This window comes from Syzygium oleosum, unplaced genomic scaffold (assembly GCF_021117445.2).
Source record: "Syzygium oleosum isolate NSW1041296 unplaced genomic scaffold, Sole_v2.1 Sole_v2.07, whole genome shotgun sequence".
Taxonomy (NCBI): domain Eukaryota; kingdom Viridiplantae; phylum Streptophyta; class Magnoliopsida; order Myrtales; family Myrtaceae; genus Syzygium; species Syzygium oleosum.
The window spans coordinates 2,070,098-2,084,746 of NW_026607491.1; the positions used below are offsets into that span (position 1 = coordinate 2,070,098).

The 14,649-nt window shown below is 40.2% G+C and overlaps 3 protein-coding genes across 3 annotated transcripts; 2 read left to right on the forward strand and 1 right to left on the reverse strand.

Annotated features, from left to right (window-relative positions):
• Window positions 1-8,094: 8,094 nt before the first annotated feature.
• Window positions 8,095-9,064, forward strand: LOC115682170 (enoyl-CoA delta isomerase 1, peroxisomal-like). The gene has a single exon (XM_056312899.1). The coding sequence runs from the start codon at window positions 8,185-8,187 to the stop codon at window positions 8,935-8,937; it is 753 nt and encodes a 250-aa protein (XP_056168874.1). The 5' UTR covers window positions 8,095-8,184; the 3' UTR covers window positions 8,938-9,064.
• Window positions 9,065-9,718: 654 nt separating this feature from the next.
• LOC115682203 (methionine--tRNA ligase, chloroplastic/mitochondrial-like) lies at window positions 9,719-10,798 on the reverse strand. The gene is made up of 2 exons (XM_030606356.2): window positions 10,394-10,798; window positions 9,719-9,832 (listed from the first exon to the last, which is right to left on the reverse strand). The coding sequence occupies exons 1-2, from the start codon at window positions 10,679-10,681 to the stop codon at window positions 9,719-9,721; spliced, it is 402 nt and encodes a 133-aa protein (XP_030462216.1). The 5' UTR covers window positions 10,682-10,798.
• A 2,617-nt stretch (window positions 10,799-13,415) lies between these two features.
• On the forward strand, window positions 13,416-14,441 carry LOC115682169 (enoyl-CoA delta isomerase 1, peroxisomal-like). Its single transcript, XM_030606322.2, has one exon. The coding sequence runs from the start codon at window positions 13,490-13,492 to the stop codon at window positions 14,255-14,257; it is 768 nt and encodes a 255-aa protein (XP_030462182.1). The 5' UTR covers window positions 13,416-13,489; the 3' UTR covers window positions 14,258-14,441.
• The last annotated feature ends 208 nt before the right edge of the window (window positions 14,442-14,649 follow it).

Sequence of the window (14,649 nt, forward strand, 5' to 3'; positions counted from 1 at the left end):
TTTTCATTATCGACAACAATTTATGCCTAAATATTATCGAGGAGGATGAAAATATTTTTCGCTCATTAATTTTCGTGAGCAATATAAGCGATCACTTTTAGGAAAATGTATTCAAAATCATTTATTTTCTGCAAAACAAACGTAGCTTACGCGTAAGATTTTTCTAAAATAACATGTGCAAAATGTGAAGAACTTGAGAAATGAAGCAGGACGAAACAGAGAGTTTACAGTTGAAGAACTTGAACTGTATTCAGAATATCATCTGAGAGCTTAGCTTCTCTCTTGTGTATGTTGCTGTTTTTATATAATACGTACATCTCACACACCAGAAATACAACTGTGCAACTGAATTAACAGAAGGAACAAATCAATACAACTGAATTAACAAAAAGACAACTACTCTGTTTTTCTCTTAGTTTAAAGAACAGAATTCAGTTACACAGAGTATTGATCCATATTTGATGCGTACAGAAGACTTGAGTTTTCCTTCAGCTTTCCACTTCTCCTTCTGGCTTTCCTATAGTCTCAACATCCCCCCCCCGCAAACTGGGTGCAGATTTAAACCCCAAGCCCAGTTTGGTTCTGAGAGTGGAATGATCAAGTCTTGATAATGCCTTGGTGAAAATGTCAGCAAGCTGGCGATGACTAGGAACATACTGGACACGTAATGATCCCAAGGCAACTTTTTCTCTAACAAAGTGAAAATCAACTTCGATATGTTTAGTTCTAGCATGTAAGATAGGATTAGCAGTAAGTGAAATGGCAGACTGATTATCACAAAAAAGAACCGTAGGTGATGTTAAAGGAATGCCAATGTCACGCAGGACAAAGCTGATCCAAGTAAGGTCAGCAGTAGCAGAAGCAAGTGCACGATACTCAGCTTCAGTAGAGGAACGAGAAACAGTAGGTTGTTTCTTGGCTGTCCAGGAGATAAGATTGGAACCAAGAAATGTGCATAAACCAGTAGTAGAGCGTCTGGTATCAAGACATCCTGCCCAGTCAGCATCTGAGAATCCATATAAGTTTAAAGTACTATGCGAGTGAAGAAAGATACCCAGATGAATGGTTCCCTTTACATATCGAAGGACTCGCTTCAGTTTAAGAAAATCAGCAATGGTAGGGCTCTACATTTTCTGACATAAAAGATTGGTGGCATATGCAAGATCAGGCCTAGTAATAGTGAGATATTGAAGACCTCCTACCAGACTTCTGTATTCAAGGGGATTGTCAAGAGGAATGACATCATTGGTCGTAGGAATAGACCTGACAGATAGAGGAGTGGAGATTGGCTTGCAATCTTGCATGTGAGCTCGTGTAAGAAGGTCAAGAGCATATTTAGTCTGACAGAGAAAGAGGTCAGCAGAACTACGTGTGGCTTCAATACCCAAAAAATAATGAAGAGAACCCAGGTCTTTCATGTGAAAAGTAAAACTCAGAGACTTGATTAAATCAGCAAGGAGCTGAGAGGAGTTACCAGTCAGTACAATATCGTCAACATAAAGAAGCAAGAGAATTATGTCCGTACCTCGATGGTACACAAAGAGAGAGGGATCTGTGGTGCTGCAAAAGAAGCCCGATTCAAGTAAAAAATTGCTGAAGTTCTCAAACCATGCACGCGGAGCTTGTCGAAGTCCATATAACGACTTTTTAAGTAAGCAGACATGTTGAGGTAGTGTATGATCAACAAAACCAGGAGGCTGCTCCATATAGACAGATTCAGTCAAAGTGCCATGTAAAAATGCATTTTTGACGTCTAGTTGATGAATAGGCCAATGCTGCACCATAGCTACTGACAAGACAACACGTATGGTAGCTTGTTTTACAACAGGACTGAAAGTTTCAATATAGTCTAGTCCTTCTTCTTGATGAAATCCTTTAGCCACCAAGCGAGCTTTTAACCTGTCAAGACTGCCATCAGATGTTAACTTGGTCTTATACGCCCATTTACAGCCTATGACATTCATCTGAGCTGTTCGAGGAACTAACACCCAAGTTTGATTTTCATACAAGGCAGCCATTTCTTCTTGCATTGCACGAGTCCAGCCTTCATGAGCTAAGGCTGACTTAAGTGATTTGGGTTCAGGAGGGACATTGTACTCAGCTAAGCAGGCATATTTGGGATTTGGTTTCACTATGCCAGACTTAAGTCGAGTTTGCATAGGATGAACAGAGATATCACAGTGTTGAGGAGGGGAGGAGGACTGATGTTCTTGATCAACAACAGGTAGGCTAGGTAATGTACTATGCAAATCAGAAGAATCTGATGGTCCAGAAGCAACAACATCTGGTGAATGTGATGAAGACAAATCTGTGTAATGATTAGAATTGTAGGGTATACAAATTTGGCCTACCTCCATAACACCACTGTCTTGTAGATGACCAGTGTGACAATTATTAGTTTGTCTAACTGTATTTGCCCTGGTAGAACCCAGAAAAGTTACCTCATCAACCCATTTTCGATACAGAGATGTATAGTGAGGATAATCTGCAGATAATTGCTTGGCAAATGGAAAGAAATCTTCATCAAATGTCACATGTCGACTGATATATATTCTACCATCAGTAGGTACCAGACAGCGATATCCTTTATGTCTCTCACTATACCCCAGGAATACACAAGTGAGAGATCGAGGGTCAAATTTATGTTGAGCATAGGGTCTGAGACAAGGATAACAAGCACAACCAAAGACCCTGAGATGATCATAGTTGGGCACTTGTTTAAAAAGTTTGCTGTGAGGTGAGTCCATCTGCAGCTTTGGAGTAGGAAGCAGATTAATAACATAATTCGCAGTTAAGAATGAATCAACCCAGTAATGTAATGGTGTTTGAGCATGATAGAGCATAGTGAGGCCCAATTCTACCACATGACGATGTTTCCTTTCCGGAATCCCATTTTGTGCAGGAGTATACGGGCAGGAAATATATTGTTTAATACCACAAGTTTCTAAATGAGTCTGAAACCTGGTACTAGTGAATTCACCACCACCATCACATTGGAAGACTTTGATTTTGTGGTCAAACTGAGTTTCTACATATTTCTGAAACAAAAGGAAAATATTATAGAACTCGGATTTGTATTTCATTGGATAAAGCCAACTGTATCGAGAGAAGTTGTCCACAAAAATGACATAAAACCTGAAGCCCTGAACAGAGGTTACTGGTGAAGGACCCCAGATATCACAATGTATCCTTGCTAGAGGAAGTTCAGTTACAGAATGAGATAAAGAAAAAGGTAAATTGGTACTCTTGACAAGTGGACAGCTTCTACATACAGAAGCTTTCTTAGTAGAGCTGATCCACTGTTGTTGTTGAAGATATTTCAAGGTCTTTGTGTTGGTATGAGCAAGTCGTTGATGCCATATGTCCTCTCCAACAGCTTTATGTCTTTGTGTAAACAAAGCTTGTGTTGTCTTCAGATCCACTCGATAAAGTCCCCCAATTTTCAGCCCGAGCTGCACTGTGGAGTTGGTTCGATTGTCCTTAACATAGACACCATTTTTATCAAACACAAAGGAGCAGGGAAAGTCATCAGTTAATTTTGAAACTGAAAGAAGATTTTTCTTGATGTCAGGTACAACCAACACATCATTAAGAGGTAATGCATCAAGTGCAGTAAGTAACAATGCATCACCAGTATGAGTAATAGGAAGACATTATCCATTTCCTATCATTACAGAATCAGTTCCAGTGTACTTTGAGGAATTATGAATTATACCAGTATTGGCTGTGATGTGAGCTGTGGCTCCAGTGTCAGGATACCATTCATTGCCTGTAGAATCCTCAATATGCATTGCTGTTAGAGCTTGTGGAATATATGTACCTTGATAGGAGTTATCAAATCGATACCAGCATCGAAGAGCATCATGCCCTGGACGTTTGCAGATTTGGCAAGTTACTCGAACTCCATCAGTAGCTTTCTCATCCTGTAAGTTCTTGTGAACTGCTAAGTTGGGAGATGGATAGGAGTTAGTATCTTGATACCTCTGTGATGAACTAGCATAAGGTCGAAAACCATGATTTGAACCGTAGAAATTATTCCGTGGACTAAAGTGTTGAACCTCCTGATCTTGACTCATATTAAAAGGTTTATAATTCTGGCTTCTTCCTTGATATCCATAACCACGACCTCGATTTTCAAATGGACGACCTCTACCATAGGTACGTCCCCCACGAGTGTTCCCTTTCTGGCCTATAAATGCAAAATTTTGTTGATGCAAGTCTCTGTCAAGTGCCACCTTCGATTCTATCTCTAGACTTCTCTCTCCATAATAGGCCATGTTAGGATTATACTGGCTTGAGGAATAGTTTTGCAGTCTTGTTTCAAATCGTTCTAGTTGTGATATCACCTCATCATAATCAGGTTGAGGTTTCAAGCACTATATAGTAGTTCGAAAATTCTCATACTCTAAGCCTAGGCCCTCCAAAACACCAAAAACTCTAGTTATCTCATCAACAGGCTTCCCAATTGCATCTAACTGATCGCAAATCAGTTTGTATTCTCTAAGATAATCAGAAAGTTTTCTATTTCGCTTCTGACATGCTTGAAGCTTCCCCCTCAGTTCAAACTCTCTAGCCACTGATTTCTGTGTGAAACGATTAAGTAATGTTTGTCATACCTCAGAAGATGTTTCCAGGCCAATGATCAGCCCTAATATATGCTCAGAAACTGCACCACTAATCCATGATGATACCAGTTGATCAGTTTTCACCTAATCATTGTATTCAGGATTCACAGCTTCAGTCTCGTTCCCTTCAATATCAAGTTGTAACTTCTGTGGTGGTGAAATTTCTCCATTGACGAAACCAAACAGCTCTTGACTCCGGATAAATCTATGAAACTGAGTCTGCCATAGAAGAAAATTGTCTTCTGCAAGTTTGATTGTAACAAAGTTAGAGATGTTTACGTGGATAGGAAAAGGATATCTTGGTATTCTCGCTGCCATTGCTGTGTTCTTCAAGAGAAAAGATGAAGATGAAGATACGCAGCTTTGCTCTCAGAGAAAAGCTCTGATACCATGTGAAGAACTTGAGAAATGAAGCAGGACGAAACAGAGAGTTTACAGTTGAAGAACTTGAACTGTATTCAGAATATCATTTGAGAGCTTAGCTTCTCTCTTGTGTATGTTGCTGTTTTTATATAATACGTACAGCTTACACACCAGAAGTACAACTGTGCAACTGAATTAACAGAAGGAACAAATCAATACAACTGAATTAACAAAAAGACAACTACTCTGTTTTTCTCTTAGTTTAAAGAACAGAATTCAGTTACACAGAGTATTGATCCATATTTGATGCGTACAGAAGACTTGAGTTTTCCTTCAGCTTTCCACTTCTCCTTCTGGCTTTCCTATAGTCTCAACACAAAATAATTAATAGATTTAAACCCTGGGGAAGACACGTGCTAGCCACCACACACGTGCACCGGTTAAGTCACCCTGCGGCGCCCGGGATTCGAACACTCAACTTTTTGCGAGAGGAAGAGTGCCCTTTCCAGCAGCGCCACCCAGGCGGGTGGTGGCTTCTTGTATTTCACATTTTGATATTCCCCAAATTTTTTTCACATTGAACCCTAATTTCTCCAATAAATTAAATGTCATTCAAACCCTTGATTTTCATTTTTTTTTGTGGGAACTAATCTTAGGAGTACATATACGTAGGAGCTATAGTCCTTGCTCTTAGATGATCGAGCATATTGGATATTTAACTTTTGGTTGTTTTTTCTCTTTCTTTCTTTTACTTTTAGTTACCAAGTTCCAAATATTTGATTATTTGTTTCTGTTGGTTAATTAGAGATTTTTACTTTTGTTATTTGAGTAAGCACATATGTATAAGCAAAATAATATGATAAAAAAAGGCTGATGACAATCACACACATATATATACATACCTACTATGGGCTTTTTAGCTATCGAGTTCCAGCTTCTTCTTCTCTCTTTTTTTGTTTTGTTTGCATTTTATGTTTGTTAGTAGGAGATTCTTATTGCTTTATTTGGTTAACCGCTAATTTCTTAAGAAAACGAGGTTGATGAGTATTTCTTTTTACAGAGGATAGTGATTGACAATAGCGCATAAGGCCGCATTTTCTCTTTTCTACTGAAAAAAATAATGAAATGAATTTATTCTTCTTCATAGTTTTGATGAAAACTTCGATTAATTTTCATGGTTAAGTTTTTAATTTTCGAGTATATGAATCTGTGAATGTTAATGGGTATATTTCTTTTACATTTGTTTTGTATATTATGTATCTATATAAATTAATATGGTGAAAAAACACGTAAATTTATACATGCCCATAGCGCGAGTTAAATGGTCTACATAGTTTTGAATAGAATTATTCCATTTGAAAATGTAACAGCGTGCAATTTACAGACATGGAATGTCTTTGCTCTTTAGACACGGTGTATACTCTTCAGCACGAGTTCTGATGCATGTAAAAGGCCTCGTCTGTATGCATCTAATAAAGCTCTACCCACGATATAATGAACCTAATTATCAAAGTTACTTTGAGTGAAAAATGTTGTGATTTTACCATGACATCTCCTTGTCAAATAAAGCTACTCAATCAACTCTCTTGGTTTTACTTTAGACTACAATTTTTTTTATCTCACTCTTCTCTTCTATGTACATATGTGTGTGGTGTTTATGAGGATCAAATCCTAGACCTAATACTCTCCAGCCCACCCCCCTAATATTTTTACTAGCACGAGTGCATGCCTATTGGCTTTAGACTACAAATTCACTTTGTTTAAGCATGGAAAGTAATGGACAATTTGTCTCCATCATAACCCCGGGATCACGTACGTAGCGGTCCAAAAAGTCATAAACAAATTGCACGGCGGCCAATTCAGTCTTATTTAGTCAATTTAGTCCTAAACCTTTTCACTAATTGTCAATGTAGTTTTTCCAACCAATTTTAGTCGAAAATCACATACGTAGTGGTCTAGTCAGCCTGGTGCTGACATGGATGATTTTTGCGATCTTTGTAAAATATTATGAAATTCTTCTTTTTTACATTTACTTTTCTATCTTTTTTCTTTTATCTTGTTTTTCGTATTTCTCTTCATCGGTCGTCGATGGCTGAACTCTTGCCATAATTGGTCGAATGGACTATTGATCAAAAGGTTTAAAACTAAATTGGTAAATTGAAAAGTTTATGATAGGTTTAGGATTTTTGGACAATCATCCCCTTCGCATTTGCATATATCATATGAATAGACTTTTAACAACAAAGATTTTTATTATCAAGTGCTTCTAAAGTACTTTCATCCTCATGTTGGATGTAGGCCGTATTATAAAATATTTCTCCAAGTATGATTAACCTCCTTGACAAAATCCTCTTATTTTTTGAACTACAATTTCAATCAAACAATAACTGTCGTTATAATAATAACAGTTATGCCTGGATGAGCTGGCATATGCTCCCCCTTCATCTTTTACAAGAGAGAGAGAAGAAACATGATAAGATCTGGTAATTCGTGTCGTGTGGCATTAATCGTGTTATAAATATGTCAAACTAATTCGACACGAATACCAATATAATAAAGCGAGTCATAAAACATAATTCGATTATCATGATTATTAAATGCGTCACCATGGTTGATGTCCATGACACAATAAATTATCATTTTTCCAATAATAAACATGTCACATCAATATATGATTAATGTATTAGCACGTTGTATACAATATGACTATTTGCGCTTGTTATATATTTAGGTTTTTTACCCTAAATATATGTTTTTGTTGTACTCTTTGTTGTTTTAAATGCGTGATACTTTAATAAAACTTTAACGATTCAAAACTTCAAGGATATGTGCCTATCGTGCCGTATAAAAAGATGACGTGTTCATTTAAAACTAGCCAATTCATGTTTTAACAAGCAAGTTAATTTGAGAGTAACGTACGATTTTTGTCATTGTCTTAAACAGGTCGACCCGTTTCTGATACCAATTCAAACTTGTTTAATTTCCTCGTGCCAGGGACGATAAGCTTGTCCTAACCATGCCACATTCTTTTTAGTTAATGTCAAAATAAAAAAAAAAAATCAATTTTTAACAGTAATTATTAATTATTAATTACCAATTCGTCTCCCACTTCGGTTGACTTCAGTCTGCACATCGCTTGAACCCCACCATCTCTCTCTCTCTCCGACTCCCACGCGGAACCAATCTGACCATTCTCATGGCGGACAACAAGCCCGGCGAGGAGCAGCTCTGCACCCTCGAGAAGCGCGGCAACCTCTTCATCCTCACCCTCACCGGCGCCGGCGAGCACCGCCTCAACCCCAACCTCATCTCCACCCTCCGATCCGCCCTCTCCCGCCTCCAGTCCGACCCCTCCGCCTCCTCCTCCGCCCTGATCACCACCGCCCACGGCAAGTTCTTCTCCAACGGCTACGACCTCGGCTGGGCCCAGTCCTCCGAGCCCCGCCTCCAGCTCATGTCCTCCTCCTTCCGCTCCCTCGTCCGCGACCTCATCTGCCTCCCGATGCCCACCATCGCCGCCGTCACCGGCCACGCCTCCGCCGCGGGGATGATGCTCGCCCTCAGCCACGACTACGTGGTCATGCGGCGCGACCGGGGCTTCCTCTACATGAGCGAGATGGACATCGGGCTCGTCATCCCCAACTGGTTCATGGCCCTTATGAGGTCCAAGATCGGCGACCCGAGGGCCCGGCGGGAGGCCGTGATGAGGGCGGCGAAGCTGACGGCGGAGGACGGGGTGAGGATCGGGGTGGTCGACTCGGCCCACGACGGCGCGGAGGCGACGGTGGTGGCGGCGGCCGAGCTGGGGGAGGCGTTGGTCGCGAGGAAGTGGGATGGACACGTGTACGCTCGGAATCGGAGGGTGGTGCTGCGGGAGGTGCTGGAGGCCGTCGGATGCGATGAGACTGTCGAGGAAGTGGCGGCGGATGTGGCCCGGTCGAAATTGTAGTCGGGCCTGCCCTTGAGGCCCGTTTCGAGTGTTGTTGTGAAATTGTTCGGCCCGTTGGGCCCGTTAGATGTTACAAGATGTTTACATGTTGCAGTATAATAAGGTGGCCGAAAAGGAGATGAAATCATATTGTGTGGCACTTGGAAAATGAAAACTTTGCAATTAAATGCAAATATCGACGCTTTTTTGTGTTGTACTTATAAATCTCTTTTATATCGTATCTACGAGGCTCACCGCTTACATATTCGAAATCTAGAATTTCACCGACTATGAAATTGGCCTAACTCCTTTAAAAACTCATCAATTTTAAGTCAAATTCAATTTTACCCAAAACTTTTTTTGATCTCATAAAAAATCGCTTTCTTTTTCAATGCAAAATTATATATATTTTCTATTTAAACCTTCTTTTTCTTTTTTCCTTCTTTTCACTTCCGCTTTGGACAACATCAACTTAGCCCTACGATGGACTCAATCTCGTGACTAACGTACGATCGAAATATATATATAGGAATGTAGTATTAAAATTGAGTGTTTCTTCCTAGAAAATTAGAATTCCACATTCTTTTAGATAATGGGAAAATGATACAAATGGTCTTTGAATTTTGTCCAATGTGCTATATCTTCCTCGAACCTTTTATTTATTCAATGCGATCCTTGAATTTTAATCCCCTGTGCAATGTCATCTATAAGCTTTTAATTTACTATTGATAAACATTTAATCTAGTTCCTATACTATGAAAATATTTAATGTCGTCTTTCAATTAATTGAAGTTAACGGGATTTACTGTGTGGCTTCCAATTCGGTGAACAAAAAAAATGTTATACATGAATAGTCAACTTTTTTACCATGTTCATCAGTGCCTGTTATAAATATAACCTTTTTACCCAATAGCCTCTGTCATTAAAAGGAAAAGCGAAGCAGCGTCATCAACAAATTCACAACTCTGACAAGAACACAGAACAAGTCACTCCATTGTCAAGACATGGCAATTATTAACTAGAGAAACCAAATGAAATATAAGTGTAAGCCAATTTCCCAATCCAAGACAATAGTTGAAACGATTCCTGGAGCCAATTTCCCAATCCAAACCCAGCTTAAACAAAAGAAAAATCCCATTAGATTACCACATACAACAAATGTTAAAGAACGAATTATGAAGTTATAACTTTGTCTACGGAACAAAATCTCATCCCCGCCAGCTACAGGCAGACTTAATTCATTTTCATCAAGGCAAAAGTTGAACCGCAATCAACTGGTACGTATCTACTCTGATAAAAGAAACAATCGACTAGTGACACTGATTTCTACTCCTAAATGACATCAAAAGGAGGATCAAGAAACATGGGTTTTGCCTTGACCGACACCCACAGCTCACAAACAACCAAAAAACGACGAAAAAGAAAATCAGCAAAAGAATTTCGTCAAGGGAAGACTGAATAACGGCTGAAGACAGACCTGAAAGCGAGCGATAGCATCAGCAGCAATGGTAGTGTAGGCGCTGCCCATGTGGGGAGGGGCAATGACGTAGTAAAGCGGCGTCGTCAGAACAAAAGGGTCGGTCTCCGAAGCGCCGTTGCTCGACCCAGTACAGCACACGGCTCCACGAGTCGCCGACGAAGCAGAAGACGAAGAGGAGAAAAGGGTGTGGCGGAATTGGAGACGAGGCCTCGAAAGGGAAGGCCTGGAGGCTATGGCGTGCCAAGGGTTTACGAACCACGCGCTGCAGTTCACCCTCGTCGCCATTGGCGTAAGCCTCTTTGCTCTCGGAGGAGCAGCAGAGGTCAAGTTTGAGCCGAGGCTTATCGCTGTTCTGTTCCTTTTGTCTGCGTCCAAGGTAGGCGCCCTGCGGAGGAAAGCGTTGGGGGGTGCTCCTCTGTTATCTCCTGGTACAGCTCCATTGCGATATATATATAATATCAAATCTCTTTTTTTCATAAAAACGATAGCTTATATTACTTGAAATAATTAGTTAGCGAAAAATATTTTCATTATCGATAATAAATTACGTCTAAACATTTTCGTGGAGGATAGAAATATTTTCATTATCGACCGTGTCTGATAATCAAGAGTACTAGGTTAGTAAGTTGGTTGAAGCAAAGGTCGAAGCTTCGTCTTGTCACCCCAAGCGTAGGAGGTTTTTACACCTGCAATCCTGGCAGAAGCTGACATGGAGTATACTTCCTCCGTCCAAAAGCTCCTAAGTTCCCTCTCAATATTTGAGTAAGCACGTATGTATTAGCAAAATAATATGATAAAAAAAGGCTGGTGACAATTACACATATATATCTACTATGGGCTTTTAGCTATCGAGTTCCAACTTCTTCTTCTCCTTTTTTTTTTTGTTTTGCATTTTATGTTTGTTAGTAGGAGATTCTTATTTGCTTTATTTGGTTAACCGCTAATTTCTTAAGAAAAAGAGGTTGATGAGTTTTTTTATTTTTATTTTTTTTACAAAAGGATGGTGATTGACAATAGCGCATAAAGCCGCATTTTCTCTTTTTTACTGAAGAAAATAATGAAATGAATTTATACTTCTTCATAGTTTTGATGAAAACTTCGATTAATTTTCGTTGTTAAGTTTTCTAAATTTCGTGTATATGAATCTATGAATGTTAACGGGTATATTTCTTTTACATTTATTTTGTATATTATGTATCTATATAAATTAATATGATGAAAAAACACATAAATTAATACATGCCCATAGCACGAGTTAAATGGTCTACATAGTTTTGAATAGAATTATTCCATTTGAAAATGTAACAGCGTGCAATTTACGGACATGGAATGTCTTTGTTCTTTAGACACGGTGTATACTCTTCAGCACGAGTTCTGATGCATGTAAAAGGCTTCGTCCGTATGCATCTAATAAAGCTCTACCCGCGATATAATGAACATAATTATCAAAGTTACTTTAAACTACAATTTTTTTATCTCTTCTCTTCTATGTATATGTGTGTGCAGTATTTACGGGGATCGAATCCCATAACTAATACTCTCCGACTCACCCCCCTAATATCTTTACGAGCATGGGCGCATGTCTATTGGCTTTAGACTACAAATTCGCCTTGTTTAAGCATGGAAAGTAATGAACAATTTGTCTCCATAATAACCCCAAGATCACGAACATAGCGGTCCAAAAAGTCATAAACAAATTGTATGGCGGTCAATTCAGTCTTATTGGTCAATTTAGTCCTAAACTTTTTCACTATTTGTCAATGTATTTCTTCCAGTCAATTTTAGCTGAAAATCACGTACGTGGTGGTCCAATCAACATGGTGCTGACATAGATGATTTTTGCAATCTTTGGAAAATATTATGAAATTCTTCTTTTTTTAATTTACTTTTCTATCTTTTTTCTTTTTTCTTGTTTTTCCTATTTCTCTTCACTGGTCGTCGATGGTCGGAACCTTGCCAAAATTGGTCGAATGGACTATGTTGGAAATTGGTCAAAATGTTTGAAGCTAAATTGGCAAATTAAAAAGTTTATGATAGGTTTAGGATTTTTGAACAATTATCCCCTTCGCATTTGCATATATCATATGCATAGACTTTTAACAACAAAGATTTTTATGAACATAGTGCTTCTATAGTACTTTCGTCCTCATGTTGGATGTAGGCTGTATTATAAAATATTTCTCCAAGTATGATTAACCTCCTTGACAAAATCCTCTTAGTTTTTTGAACTACAATTTCAATCAAACAATAATTGTCGTTATGATAATAACAGTTATGCCTAGACGAGCCGGTAGATGCTCCCCCTTCATCTTTTACGAGAGAGACAAGAAACATGCTTAGAGCTGGTAATTCGTGTTGTGTGGTGTTAATCGTGTTATAAACATGTCCAACTAATTCGACACGAATACCAATATGATAAAGTTGGTCATAAAACACGATTCAATTATCATGATTATCAAATGCGTCGCCATGGTTGATGTCCATGACATAATACATTATCATTTTTCCAATATTAAACACGTCCCATCAATACATGATTAATTGTATTAGCACGTCGTATACAATATCACTATTTGTTACATGTATTGTTTGTTATATATTTAGGTTTTTGTGTCCAATAACTATTGTTACCCTAAATACATGTTTCTGTTTTACTCTTTTCTTGTTTAAATGTGTGATACTTTTATAAAACTTACAACGATTCAAAACTTCAAGGATATCTACTCATAGTGTCGTATAAAAAGATGACAAGTTCATTTAAAACGCGCCAATTCATGTTTTAACAAGCAAGCTAATTTGAGAGTAAGGTACGATTTTTGTCATTGTCTTAAATAGGTCGACCCGTTTCTGATACGAATTCAAACACGTTTAATTTCCTCGTGCCAGGGACGATAAGCTTGTCCTAACCATGCCACATTCTTTTTAGTTAATGTCACAATCAATTTTTTTTTATTTTTAATTTTTAAAAATAATTATTAATTATTGATGACCATTCGTCTCCCAATCCAGTTGACTTCACTCTGCACATCGCTTGAACCCCACCATCTCTCTCTCTCTCTCCGCCTCCCACGCAGAACCAATCTGACCATTCTCATGGCGGACAACAAGCCCGGCGAGGAGCAGCTCTGCACCCTCGAGAAGCGCGGCAACCTCTTCATCCTCACCCTCACCGGCGCCGGCGAGCACCGCCTCAACCCCAACCTCATCTCCGCCCTCCGCTCCGCCCTCTCCCGCCTCCAATCCGACCCCTCCGCCTCATCCCCCTCCGCCGCCCTGATCACCACCGCCCACGGCAAGTTCTTCTCCAACGGCTACGACCTCGGCTGGGTCCAGTCCTCCGAGTCCCGCCTCCTGCTCATGTCCTCCTCCTTCCGCTCCCTCGTCCGCGACCTCATCTGCCTCCCGATGCCCACCATTGCCGCTGTCACCGGCCACGCCTCCGCCGCGGGGATGATGCTCGCCCTCAGCCACGACTACGTGGTCATGCGGCGCGACCGGGGCTTCCTGTACATGAGCGAGATGGACATCGGGCTCGTCATCCCCAACTGGCTCATGGCCCTGATGAGGTCCAAGATCGGCGACCCGAGGGCCCGGCGGGAGGTCGTGATGGGGGCGGCGAATCTGACGGCGGAGGACGGGGTGAGGATCGGGGTGGTCGACTCGGCCCACGACGGCGCGGAGGCGACGGTGGCGGCGGCGGCGGCGGCGGCGGACCTGGGGGAGGCGTTGGTCGCGAGGAAGTGGGACGGACACGTGTACGCTCGGAACCGGAGGGTGGTGCTGCGGGAGGTGCTGGAGGCCGTCGGATGCGATGAGACTGTCGAGGAAGTGGCGGCGTTTATGGCCCGGTCGAAGTTGTAGTTGGGCTTCCTCTTGAGGCCCGTTTCGAGTGTTGTCTTGAAATTGTTCGGCCCGTTGGGCCTGTTGGGCCCTTAGATGTTACAAGGTGTTTACATGTTGCAGCATGATAAGGTGGCCGAAAAGGAGATGAAATCATATTGTGTGTGGCACTTGGAAAATGAAAACTTTGCAATTAAATGCAAATATCGACGCTTTTTTGTGTTGTACTTATAAATCTCTTTGATATCGTATCTACGAGGATCACCGCTTACATATTCAAAATCTAGGATTTCACCGACTATGAAACCGGCCTAATTCTTTAAAAAAATCACCAATTTTAAGTCAAATTCAATTTTGCCCAAAACTTTTTTAGATCTCATGAAAAATCGCTTTCTTTTTCAATGCAGAATTAT